Below are 13820 nucleotides of genomic sequence, written 5' to 3' on the forward strand. Positions count from 1 at the left end.
GAAATCATTATTTTTTTCAATTTTCACATTAAATCCTCATTATCTACGAGCCGCATGGACAATTTACGTGAGATTAGAACTCATACTCACATGATTTTAATTTTCGTGCATAAACAACTCATCAAATCTTTTGTTAATATATCTCATTTTATCGATAAAATCAATAGACACACAAAAATGCACATAATAACAAAGAAATCTGTTCTATTTGCTAAGCTTTGTGTGCGGAAACCAAAGGTTAACGGTTCTAAACTGACGTAAAGTCCCTCAACTATGGCGACCCCCCAAAGGCCCTAATCCACCACCTGATATTTTTAATCCACCTTGGTCGGAACCGAAGCCAGGAAAGTGCGCGCTCTTTGTATGCGATCTCCACGGTGTACGGACGTGTGTGTGAACCAGAATAATTTGTAACCCTTTAGAACTATCTGAATTACCGAAATGCAAGAACTTTTACTTCGTAAATACAACAATTAGTTGTCCGGATAACCACGCCAAGTAGTTTGTTTCCTCTGGCTACAACGTCATTGTTACTACGGCGAACGGATCTGTGGGCCACCCCGTCCGGCAAAATGAGTGTATTTTGCGCGCGGGACTTAGAACAAAACGCGCACAACCATCTCCGGCAAAGCGTCGCGCTGTACTGGTGGTTTTGTACGCGTAGGAGGGGGGGCGGGCATACGGAACGATGGTTTGATGCTGTAGTGTAAGCGAGACAACACGATGTGACGAGCAGATCCAAGTTGGTGAGCTCGCTGAAAGAAGACACACATATTCACAGACGGCTCGTCAAAGCACGGTATTTGTATTGGTGTTAGTGAAGCGCGCGTGTAAAACAGAATGCGAACTCTCATCGCAGCGCGTTTCTCCGTGCTTCCTCAAGCTCCCTCATACCCCTCGGCCTGAATCACTCAAAATTTGGGGTCTCATTGTTTGCGTGGACGCGAAGGATGCGGCCTTGTAAATCAAACCCGCTCGGGTAACAGCGATCTTCTCAACCGTTCGACACCAGTGATTAACCTTCCCGCTAGTTGCTCTCTCAAGTAATTTGAAGAGCCTATGCCGTAGAAGGGGGTGAAGAGGGATGAGAGATTTCTTTCTGATCCGAATATGCAAATTAAAAAAGGCGAAGAGTTTCTTAGGCTGGAAATAGACGAACCGAGATCGTCGCGGTACCGCGAAATTCGCGCCTTGTTTATAAGGCTGGAAATAGACGAACCGAGATCGTCGCGGTACCGCGAAAATCGCGTATGACTTGAGCTGTCAATTCTGTTATAAAATCTGACAGATAGGCGAGATCAATCGCGGTTCGTGTATGGAACCATCCGAGGTCTGGTGACGATTGAATGTGCCAAGAAGAAATAATGTTTATCAATTTTCGAATCAAATTGGTTATTTCACATAGTTTATGCAAAATAAAATACGAAACTCTTTTCCCTACACGTTTTTTCAAACGAATTCACCAGAAAAAAGTGAAAACAATCGGTTCGCGCTACCGCGAAAATCTCAGGAATACCGAAGTTGGGTATCTCTGCGAAACAGCAGGCGCGATCGGAGGCGCGGAAGATTTGACAGCCCAACTGTTCTACAACTGTTATAAACAAGGCGCGAATTTCGCGGTACCGCGACGATCTCGGTTCGTCTATTTCCAGCCTAACAGTTGTATAACAGTAGAGCTGTCAATTCTTCCGCGCCTCCAATCGCGCCTGCTGTTTCGCCGAGATACCCAACTTCGGTATTGCTGAGATTTTCGCGGTAGCGCGAACCGATTATTTTTACTTTTCTGGCGGATTTGTGTAAAAACTCGTGTCGAGAAATGAGTTTTGGATTTTATTTTGCATACACTATGTGAAATAAATAATTTGATTCGCAAATTGATAGAAAAATATTTCTTCTTGGCACATTCAATCGTCACCAGACCTCGGATGGTTCCATACACGAACCGCGATTGATCTCGCCTATCTGTCAGATTTTATAACATAATTGACAGCTCAAGTCATACGCGATTTTCGCGGTACCGCGATGATCTCGGTTCGTCTATTTCCAGCCTTAGAGTTGCAAAATCCGAATGGTATCTTTATTCAATTTTCCGTCCCTTTTATACCCCCGGAAGCCCATACAATTTTAGGGTGTTAGTGTATCCTTTGCGTGTGAGTGCCATGTGTTAGTGTTTGTGACGCATATTTATTCCGCTTTTACACGCAGCGTACCCGGTTTCTAGATTACGGTGATCGCGCACCACGCGAATTTACAGTTTGATACGTGCGTAACGGAATTAATAATCGCGAACCTAGCAGTCATCGGTATGCTGTTTAAAGTACAAACTTTAATCAAGAAGAATGCCTAGGTTTTTGGCATGATTTTGTCGATTTACTGCAGTGGCGTCCATGAAGTAGGCACCAGTAACTGAGCTCCTGCATCGACTAAAAGACACAAAAGCATTTCTCAATGCAGATAGTCAGTCCATTGCGCTTGCACCACGAACAGAAGATTTTGATGCAGTCTTGCAGGAATATACAATCACCTGTGTTATGTATAGACGCAAATTTTTTTGCATCGTCGGCAAACAGACTGAGATTGTCGGGAGCGAGGGATACACATTGGTTAATATTGCCTTTATTGCGTGTATCCCTCGCTTTACCTCCCCACCTATTGGTTAATATTGCGTTTATTGCTTTATTGTGATATGGTATTAGTGTGATGTGATTTTATCCAAGGTTTTATTATATTTACCTATTCTAGTGAAGTCCTTGTCCGAGGCCTTTTTGTGCATCCATCTTGTAGTGTCTTTGTCATTTCGGCTATCTGGAAACATTGAGATATCGATGTGAAAAACCTTCCAAGTTGTTAGAGGACATATAGAACAGGTATAGCTTCGGCGTATGAGCCACAAGTACACGTATATAATGGATGGCGAATAATCATCGTCGTTGAAATATTTTTTCAGTAAAATGCCGCACGCCATAGTTCAGACCACTGATGCAAGAGGAAATGGCGAGTTATATATAGTCCCAGAGGGCTGGATACAGGAAACAAACCGAGGCAAATCATATCATCTTTGGCCAAAAACAAACGCCATCTTCAACAAATGGTTAGCGATGGGAATTGCACAGGCAATCCCAACCAGTGTTGTAAACTGTTGACATTTTTTTGACGTTCGCAGTAGGCTACTGGTCAAAATCATTTTTCGTACATCACATCCACTGTTGCCATGACACGACTGTTGAAGAACGACATTCATTTCTTTAGTTACCGTCAGTGTCTTTGCGATGACATGACTGTAAAAAAATGTAGTTTGAATCTCAATTGACATTCATCTTGTGAATCCAGAACTGCCTGGTGCCTTTAAGGATCGTAGGTGACTGAAAAATTAAATATTTTAACTTGGCCAGTGCGAAAATCAGTGTCTTCTTGCTGGTGTACACGAATTTAAAAGAAAAAATGTTACAAAGGAGAAGGCGATGTAGTGCACTCGAAAATGAAAGTCAAATGAATGTCGTCAAAAAATGTCGTCGAAGCAAACGACATTTTTTGACATGACTGTAGAATGAAAGAGTGAAAACTGAATTCGAAGCTTCAAATCGTGTCAAAGTAGGCAATTTCATGTCAAAGAACGTCACCACTAACAACACTGATCCCAACTGGAAGAAGATTAAGTACATCGTGAAAAAAGAACATAGGTACGATAGAACATGCGGAGCAACTGGTAACTGCTATGAGTGACGAAAATAACTCTGATTTTAGCATATCATCCGCACATACATTAGATGGTATAAAAAGAGCTAACTTTGAAATCTTAATGGTTATAGATTATGTTAAAAATGAAACTACAGAAGCTGTTGAAGGAAATCGATGGTCTGAATATTCTATAGAATAGCTTCATAAAGATTCTATAAAAGAAAATCAATCTGCCAAATACTCTTCAGAAGAATGGCTTCATGAAAATGACGCAAATGATGAATGTGATACGATAAATGACTCGGTAGCAACAGTGTGCTCAAACCATGGCTATCCAATGTTTGCAGATATGAACGATGCTAATGTACAATACCCCCATTCATATATCCCCTGTGATCCAAATTGTTGCAGTCAGCCGAGACTGCAGCCTCTTCGCACACTCGATGCTTTCCGGGAATTGACGGCATTCGATGTGTAGCGAATATAGTCGTCTCTCTCACTCTCTCTCGTGCATGATCCATTACGATCGGGGATCTTGCGATGTAACGGACACTCGGGATTTTATCTGCACCAGCAATAGACGTGGCTAGCGCGCGTGGCACCCTATTACCTTACTTTTATATGTTGATCGTTTTATATATATGTTTTGTTAAAGTAAAGTTAAGTCAACAACAACATAAAAGTGGCGAGGAGTTTAAGTGGAAACGGTCAACGACAAGTAGGGAAACGCCGCAGAATGTCCAGTTCAAAAGAGACGCCAATCATCGAGGAGCAACGTCGTCTCTCACAAAATGGGGTCCTGAACACAGGATTCATTCACCCTCAGCCACCGCAGCACACGCCATCGGATTCATCGTCGCTGCAGCAAACGCTGCAGCTTTTACAACAGCAATTGGCCCAACAGCAGCAGCAAATGGCACAGCAACAGCAACTGTTATCACAGCTCGTGCAACAACAACAGCAGCAGCAGCAGCCACCGACCCCCGATCTGCAATTTGTGCCAAAACCGAGCAACCCAGAGTTGATACTGGAAGCCCTTGCCGGTAATATTAGTGAGTTCCGGTACGATCCAGAAGCGGGAGTAACCTTTGAATCATGGTACACGCGGTATGTAGATTAGTTTAGTGAGGATGCTTCTCGCTTGGATGACGCCGCCAAGGTTCGAGTCCTGGGACGTAAGCTTGGAACCGCTGAACACGCCCGGTTTAGTAATTTCATTTTGCCACGTGCACCGCGAGATTTCAGCTTCAACGAAATGGTGGAAAAGCTTACCATCCTGTTCGGCAAAATGGAGTCGGTGCTAAGCAAACGCTTCAAGTGTCTTAATATTTCCAAAACGCGCACCGAGGATCTGCTAGCATTTACCTGTCGAGTTAATAAAGCGTGCGTCGATGCGGAATTTTCTTCGATGACGGAGGAAGATTTTAAGTGCCTCATCCTCGTATGCGGATCAAAGGACGAAAGCGTACAGGACATAAGAATGAAATTGTTAGCCGCCATTGAAGACAGGAAAAACGCCACCCTAGAGCAGCTAGCAGCAGATTGCCAACGCTTAGTGCGTGTGAAAGCTGATAGCGCTATGATCAAGGCAGGCAATGCAAGCCAGAAACAACCGCCAGTGGCAACGAAACACCAACAACGAGCGCTACCCCAAACCAGCACCCCGAAACGAAGCCTCCAAACCCCGCACCCCGTGATGGCTTTGTGGTGCTCTGCATTGGACCCGTGACTGCACCTACAGAACCAACAAGTGCCGAGATTGTGGACGTACTGGTCATCGAGAGGGTTTCTGCAACTCGTCACAACGGCGCAAAGGACGACCGCGATTTGATCATCGCCGTGCAGTGTCATCGCGAGTAGTACGTGTCAACGTGTGCAGCGTGCAGCAGAAGCGGAAATTTGTCAGCACTAGTTAAAATGGCCCGGTTACAGGGCTACGCAACGTTTATTGGGACATATACGTCTTATCAACGATATAAGAATTGCACTTCAAATAATCATTTTGTTTTTGAATCCTTTGTAAAAGATTTTTTTGTGTGCTAATATTATTTATTACAAACATTGCAGTGTATATGATTATGATTTCATAATTTTCTTTAATTCAATATACTACAAATTGAATTGTGGATGGTGCACCGGCTGGATTAAATATTTTTTATCAAAATTAACACTGTTTGCGATAAATTTACTTTACCTTTCGGGTCATATGTTCCAGGTAACATCAAGTCCCGTGGTATCTTGGCATACGCCTTATCGAATCCCGGGAATGTCGTATGCCGTACGTCGTATGACTCACGTTGATGCAGAGCAGAAAATTCGTTTTTTAATCGGTTCACGTATATGTAACTAATATGTAATCCAGCACATCGATAGCATAAAAGTGCTCATCGTCCACCAATGAAAATATTTCGGCAACGGATAAGGCGCATTGTAGCAGGTCTGGTCCTATCTGCATAAAGTCGAATAACTGCGGCATACAGGAAACATCGTCAGCGTCTTCTGCGGCGCGATTTAGCACAGGTGCTGATCAATGAGTCGCTGCACTTCGAGGTGCTTGACAGTTCGCAGCAGCCGATTCTGCTCCGAGTGTGTACAGTGCACCGACTCTGATTTTGCCCTTCAGAAAATCGTTTTACGTTTGCGTCCTACAATAAAAGAGGATTCTGGGACATTCCCTCCGACAATATAAGGGCAAATAGGTGACGCAGATTTTGAAAATTTCAAATGAAACTGCTTCCTGTAGGGTCCTGGATATGTTAATGTTGTCCTGCCGCAATCCAGACATCAAAAGTACACCATGCGGCCAATGACGATATCAGTCTGGCAGCGGTGCGTGATCCACTGTCTGCCCGTACTAACATACCATGGAAGCTGCTGCAATAAATTTTAAGCTTACTTGTACGTATTTAATCTTTAAACTATTTACATCACTTCATAAACATAACACAACATATTATTATTCGTATGTTTGTTTGAGGTAGACATGGTTGTCGTTTTACGTCACACGCCTACATCGATGAATTGCTACGTCGGTGCAAAGTGTGCGAAAACACCAACACGGTACAAAAATCATCCAAGCTATCCGTACCTTACATCAACTCACTAACCTACATCGTCTCACTATGGAGTGAAAAAGTAACGCTCTATAGTGAGAGATTGAAAATGAGATCCTTTTTGTAAAATTTGTTATAGGACTAGTTAAAATGGCCCGGTTACAGGGCTACGCAACGTTTATTGGGACATATACGTCTTATCAACGATATAAGAATTGCACTTCAAATAATCATTTTGTTTTTGAATCCTTTGTAAAAGAATTTGTTGTGTGCTAATATTATTTATAATAAACTTTGCAGTGTATAGGATTTGATAATTTTCTTTATTTAATGTACTACAAATTGAATTGTGAGTGGTGTACCGGTTGGAATAATTTTTTTTATCAAAATACACACTGTTTGCGAAAAATTTGATCTTTCGGGTCATACGTTCCAGGTAACATCAAGTCCCGTGGTATCTTGGCATACGCCTTATCGAATCCCGGGAATGTCGTATTCTACGAACTCTTTCCGCTCTTCAGCATCTTGAACAGTCTGGGCTGTCGGCACACGCATGTTTTCCCGCAAACACAATGCCCTAAATTTGCCTCCCAGCATGCTCCGCCAGATGCACTGCTGCAGGACCTGAACGTTGGTACCAAGCGAAACGATTGGCAATATCTGTCGAAAGTCGCCACATACCAGCACCACCTTATCACCGAACGTTCGGCGATTTCCCATAACGTCCTGCAGGGCGTGATCGAGGGAGCGCGAGCCTCTAGAGCATTGGTCTCCAAACTAAGGCCCATGGGCCGCATGCGGCCCTCGAGAGCCTATTATTAGTTTATAGACCCCTGTTCTAGAGCATAGCAGCTGCTCATGGATGTCTCGTTCCATAAGATCAGTGATGCCTTTTGCATCAATTCAACCAGTGCTGATAATACATGAATGTTACAGGAACTGTTAGCGTCCAGGTATAGCGATAGCTTGAATGAAGAGTGAAACGTACGTCCCCCGGTCAGTACCCAAGTGCCACAAATCCACTAAACGACCACTAACCGGCTTCTAAACGACTCAAGTTCTCTACCTAAACGGAATATAGAAAGACTTCGTTTAGCAGACGGCAAACGACTCATGCATTCTAAAAATAGCGAAAAAGCTGGTGGGGTGGCGCTCTCTGTTGGTGGGATACCCCAACCAGTTGAGCTTCATCGCTTGGAGGAGAGCTTTCTCATTTCCTCTGTACTGTTGTACGGTTTCACATTGAAGTTATGTATCGCTAGAACTAGAACGGCGATACGTTTGTTTAAATACTAAACTCCAACGGAAACCACCAGCACTGAAGCAAGTGAGATTTGAATAATGGTCGTTGGTGTTGATACCCACGTATCTGACCACAAGACCATTCATATAGATTTTTGCTCGGAAAGTTAGAAGCTATATACGTCATGATAAGATGAAACTTGTCGAAACACATTGCAAAAAAAGGATAGCAATATAATGATGAGTTGTAATACGCCATCTATTGATCAAACCAACGAAGCTGTAGAGCTTTCATTTTTTTTCTATGGATATTCAATTTTCCAGTCGTTTAAGCTTAATCTGTGGCGCTTGGGTAGCAGAGCAGCAATTCCATTTGGAGCCACTGCGATTACAATTTTTGATTGGCATCCCGTGTACGCAATAATAGTTTCGAACAGAAACGGCTTCCCGGTGCTACCAGGTCCATCAAAGAAAAAGTTATGTCCATGTGTCTTCTCTCGGCTGGAATGTTCTGTTAAACCGTAACTATCCACTGCTGCGATAATTACATCGTAATTTATTATTCGTTGTTCGAATGGTTCACGTATACTAATATGTTGTCCAGCACACCGATAGCATAAGAGTGCTCCGCGTCCATTAGGGAAAATATTTCGGCAACAGATAAGGCGCATTGTAGCAGGTCTGGTCCTATCTGCATAAAGTCAGATACCTGCGGCATACTCCGGCTCTGATTTCGCCGGTAAAAGTCTTCAGAACGACGTTTGCGTCCTACATTAAAAGAGGATTCTGGGACATTCCCTCCGATAATATAAGGGAAAATAGGTGACGCAGATGTTGAGCATTCCAAATGAAACTGCTTCCTGTAGGGTCCTCGATATTTTGGTGTCGTCCTGCAAAAATCCAGACATCAACAGTACACCATGCGGTCAGTAACGATATCAGTCTGGCAGCGGTGTGTGATCCACTGGTTACCCGTACCAACATACCATGGAAGCTGCTGCAATTAATGTTATGCTTACTTGTACTTATTTAATTTTTAAACTATTTATATCACTTCATAAATATTACACAACATATTATTCGTATGTTTGTTTGAGGTAAACATGGTTGTCGTTTTTCGTGCAACGCCTACATCGATGAATCGCTATATCGGTGTTAAGTGTGCAAGAAAACCAACACGGTACAAAAATCATCCAAGCTATCCGCACCTACCACCAACTCACTAACCAACTTCGTCTCACTATAGGAGTGAAAAAGTAACGCTCTGTAGTGAGAGATTGAAAATGAGAACCTTTTTGTAAAATTTGTTATAGGATACTCATCAGAGAGAAGCCAGCTCGACTACAACTAGACACCGGATCGGACATCACTGTCATTAACCAGCAACTATGGAAGCAGTTGGGTAAGCCTCACCTCAACCCACCCAAGGTAAGAGCGAAAGCAGCTAGTGGTGAAGTTTTCGACCTTCAAGGTGAGTTTGAAGCGAACGTGAGCATTAATAATACCACCAAGCAAGCGACAATTCGCGTGTCAAAAGCTGATGTGTCATTGTTCGGGGCAGATTTAATTCATCTTTTCGGCTTGGGGACCGTCCCGATGGATAGCTATTGCAATCACATAGGCACAGCTGAACCACGATCCTGGGAGAAAGAATTTCCATCGCTTTTTAGTGGAACGGGCCTGTGCACCAAGGCACAAATTCACCTACAGCTGCAACAGGGGAGCAGACCAGTTTTTCGACCGAAACGTCCGGTTGTATACGCGATGGAAGATGCTGTAAATAAGGAGTTGGACCGGCTTGAGAATCTAGGCATCATCAGTTGCTGCGACCATTCGGATTGGGCAACACCAGTCGTAGTGGTTCGAAAGGCGAACGGCAAAATACGGCTTTGCGGAGACTATAGCACCGGACTCAATGCAGCATTACACCCGCACGAATATCCGCTTCCTTTACCCCAGGACATTTTTTTCCAAGCTATCCCGTTGCGTAATATTTTCACAAAGTGATTTATCCGATGCATTTTTGCAGGTAGAAATAGAAGCAAAGAACCGACCCCTGCTAACCATGAATACGCATCGTGGTCTGTACCATTACAACAGGCTTCCTCCAGGCATAAAAGTGGCCCCGGGTGCCTTTCAGCAGATTATGGATAAAATGCTCGCCGGGGTAAATGGAGTATCTGCTTACATGGATGACGTAATAGTTGGAGGAAAAACACAGGAAGAGCATGATGCAGCTCTTGAAGAAACGCTGAAGCGCATAAGGGACTATGGGTTTACCATCCGGAGTGAAAAGTGCGCATTCAACAAGTCGGAAATACACTACTTGGGGCATATCATCGACAGCCGAGGCCTACGACCTGACCCGGCATAGATCGACGCCATCAAAAATTTACCAGCGCCAAAAGATGTCACAAGCGTTCGATCATTCATCGGTGCGATAAATTTTTATGCCAAGTTTATCCCCAACATGCGAAACTTGCGCTACCAACTGGATAAGTTGCTGCTAGCCGGAAGTGTGTTCCAGTGGACACCCGAATGTCAGAAAGCTTTCGACCAATTTAAACCCCTCTTGTCCACGGAGCTCTTGCTCACACACGATCCAACGCGCGACATAGTTGTGTCCGCCGATGCATCATCAGTTGGCTTAGGAGCAACGCTATGCCACAAGTACCCAGGAGGATCCCTAAAAGTGGTACAACACGCATCCAGAGCACTCAGCAAGGCGGAGATTGGTTATAGCCAAATCGACAAAGAAGGACTGGCAATAATTTTCGCTGTAACCAAATTTCATCGCATGATATACGGTCGTCATTTCACACTGCAGACCGACCACCGACCATTGGTACGCATATTTGGCAGTAAGAAAGGAATTCCGACATACACAGCAAACCGACTGCAGAGGTTTGCACTTATTCTTCAGCTGTATAACATGGACATCGAGTATGTAGCAACAGGCTCATTTGGAAACGCCGATGTGTTATCTCGGCTCATACATCATCACACCAAACCTGAAGCTGAATACGTCATCGCCAGCCTGGAGTTAGAAAACGACTTAAGGTCAGTTGCCATTAATGCGCTTAGCTCATTTCCTTTATGTTTTAGAGACGTTAAGACAGCTACGCAGACTGACCCCTTGCTCCGGAAAGTCCATAAGTACGTGCAGGACGGATGGCCGCATGATGTTTCCTTCGGAGCAGATTTGGCATGGAACCACAATAGGAAAGAATCGCTCTCAACCGTTGAGGCGTGTATACTTTTCGGGGAGAGAGTGGTCATCCCGGAGAAACTGCGTTCCCGTTGTTTGCTGCAGCTGCACAAGGGTCATCCGGGGATGCAGAGAATGAAGGCGATTGCGAGAAGCTACCTGTATTGGCCAATGATCGACGACGATCTTGTGAGCTACGTGGCATCTTGTGGATCCTGTTTGCCGGCCGCTAAAGCACCCCCTCGAGCAACACCAGTTACATGGCCAACACCATCGGGCGCCTGGCGTAGAGTACACGTGGACTATGCTGGGCCACTGGAAGGGTATTACCTTTTAGTCGTGGTTGACGCTTTCTCCAAGTGGCCTGAAATCTACAAGACTACGAGTACAACAACATCTGCCACCATCTCCATGTTACGGAACATTTTTGCTCGCTTCGGTATGCCTGAAACATTAGTTAGCGACAACGGTCCGCAATTTACCAGCGCCTTGTTTGCGGAGTTTTGCAACAGCAGCGGGATCGAGCACATCACCACAGCACCGTTCCATCCGCAATCAAATGGACAGGTGGAGCGGTTCGTCGATACACTGAAACGAGCACTGCGGAAGATCCAGAGCGACGAAACGTCCCTTGATGAGGCTCTGGAATTGTTTCTCATGACGTTCCGATCGACACCAAACGCGCAGTTGAGCCAGCAGAAATCTCCAGCTGAGGAAATGTTCGGCCGCCCCATCAGGACAGCACTGGAGCTGTTGCAGCCCCCATCATCACACTCACTATCTCCTTTCTCATTTATTTCAGTGCGAAGGTTTTCAACCTGGCGGACTCGTTTCTACAAAATCTTTCTATAGATACTCATGGAAGTGGATACCGGGAAATATCGTTCGTAGCTGTGGACGCGTTATGTATGACATCATTGCGAACGATGGACGTTTACTTCGGCGCCACATAAACCAAATCAGGCGTCGTGCGGTAGCCCGTGCACCTGAGGGACATCAGCTGCCGCTTGATGTACTGTTAGAGGAATGGTCTTCTTCTTCTTCCCGACCAGAGCCAACCCAGCCGGAGCTGGAACCAATCGTAAGCGAGCCAACAGCGCTTCCACCGTCATCGCCCGCTTATTCATCATTAGCCATCATTCATTAGCGCTGCCGACCTCGACAACCGTCACGAAGGTAGGACCGACCAGCACCTGATAGATTTGCCACGCAGGTCTTCTCGAGTAAGAAGACTTCCGCGTCGGCTCGGAGCCTATCAGCTCATTTAGCCCTTGGGAGATGTTGCAGTCAGCCGAGACTGCAGCCTCTTCGCACTCTCGATGCTTTCCGGGAACTGACAGCATTCGATGTGTAGCGAATATAGTCGTCTCTCTCACTCTCTCTCGTGCATGATCCATTACGATCGGGGATCCTGCGATGTAACGGAAACTCGGGATTTTATCTGCACCAGCAATAGACGTGGCTAGCGCGCGCGGCACCGTATTACCTTACTTTTATATTTTGATCGTTTTATATATATGTTTTGTTAAAGTAAAGTTAAGTCAACAACAACATAAAACAAATAACTTAATAATAAGCAATCATCTGTCCATAAATGAAAACAACAATAGCTGGTATCGCGAAAGAATTGGTTTAAAATTAACAGTCGTTAAAAATTAACCAGAGTCGTTAAAAATTGCTAGAATTTGGCATCGCGAACGCATTGAGTTCATTTGTTAATTTTAACGACTGGTCCTATGCCGCCGTTAAACAAACGACTGTCAAGAGCGTATGCGATACAAATTAACAGTCGTTTAATTATATTGCTCGAATGTTTTCCCCGTGTTTGCCTTTATACGATATCGAGCAGTCGTTAACTGTTTTGACGGTCGTTTATTTTAACAGGAATGAACAACAAATGAACTCGGTTAAATCAAAATGAACTTTAAACGACTGTTAAAATGTGTTCATTTATTCGCGATGCCGGCTAATGTTCGTAGACAAACACAAAGCCGAAAAGGGAACTATAACCATACCCAGCAACTAAACGAAATAGATAACAGGCTTTCATGAATCGAAAAGATGCAAGCAACTCTTATCACCCAAATGAATAGTTTGCTTGATAAGACCTGTCCTCGTGTGTCTCCACATCTAACAGAAAAGCATGCTAATATTAAAATTATAAAAACGTTGGAAGATCTCGAAAAACTTAACAAAGATCTAGAGTCATTTACCAACATGCAAACAATATTTGATTGGCTTGATTTTTTTTATATCGAACCAAATCAGCCATAATAGATTGATACAAGCATTGGACATTCTATTTGACAAAACCTTTTTAACGAAATGTAGTTGAACAGGTGTAGGAAGAACTGGGAACAAGATACAGTTTCTATCATATCAAAATGTTGTTGACCTTTTTAAAGAAATAGGGTCTACTAATGATGAACAACTTTCTTTTAATGCAGTTGCAAACTATTTCAAGGATACGTTAAAGTATGCACAGAAGCGACGAAATAATAATAATAATCCTTTATTAGGATTAACAAAATCGACTAAACATACTTTCAAACACGATGAAATGTGATAAATTGATTTTTTAACATAGTTCTAGTAACTCACAATATAATTGTGACGAATCTATTTACCTAACATACTCT

The 13820-nt window shown here is 43.8% G+C and overlaps 2 protein-coding genes across 6 annotated transcripts in view; both read left to right on the forward strand.

Annotated features, from left to right (window-relative positions):
* The window catches only part of LOC120900048 (uncharacterized protein K02A2.6-like), a 40476-nt gene extending 27636 nt beyond the window's left edge, over positions 1–12840 (forward strand). For 4 of the 5 annotated variants that reach the window (XM_040306557.1, XM_040306553.1, XM_040306555.1 and 1 more), the window contains exon 8: positions 9287–12840. In XM_040306557.1, the coding sequence (XP_040162491.1) occupies positions 10444–12033 (1590 nt within the window). In that variant the 5' untranslated portion in view covers positions 9287–10443 and the 3' untranslated portion in view covers positions 12034–12840. The remainder of the gene's footprint in view (positions 1–9286) is intronic. The other variant, XM_040306556.1, reaches the window with a different exon arrangement.
* LOC120900052 (uncharacterized protein DDB_G0293534-like) lies at positions 2680–6163 on the forward strand. The gene is made up of 2 exons (XM_040306564.1): positions 2680–2867; positions 2948–6163. The coding sequence occupies exon 2, from the start codon at positions 4415–4417 to the stop codon at positions 4796–4798; it is 384 nt and encodes a 127-aa protein (XP_040162498.1). The 5' UTR covers positions 2680–2867; positions 2948–4414; the 3' UTR covers positions 4799–6163.
* Positions 12841–13820: the final 980 nt, after the last annotated feature.

Source organism: Anopheles arabiensis, chromosome 3 (assembly GCF_016920715.1).
Source record: "Anopheles arabiensis isolate DONGOLA chromosome 3, AaraD3, whole genome shotgun sequence".
Classification (NCBI taxonomy): domain Eukaryota; kingdom Metazoa; phylum Arthropoda; class Insecta; order Diptera; family Culicidae; genus Anopheles; species Anopheles arabiensis.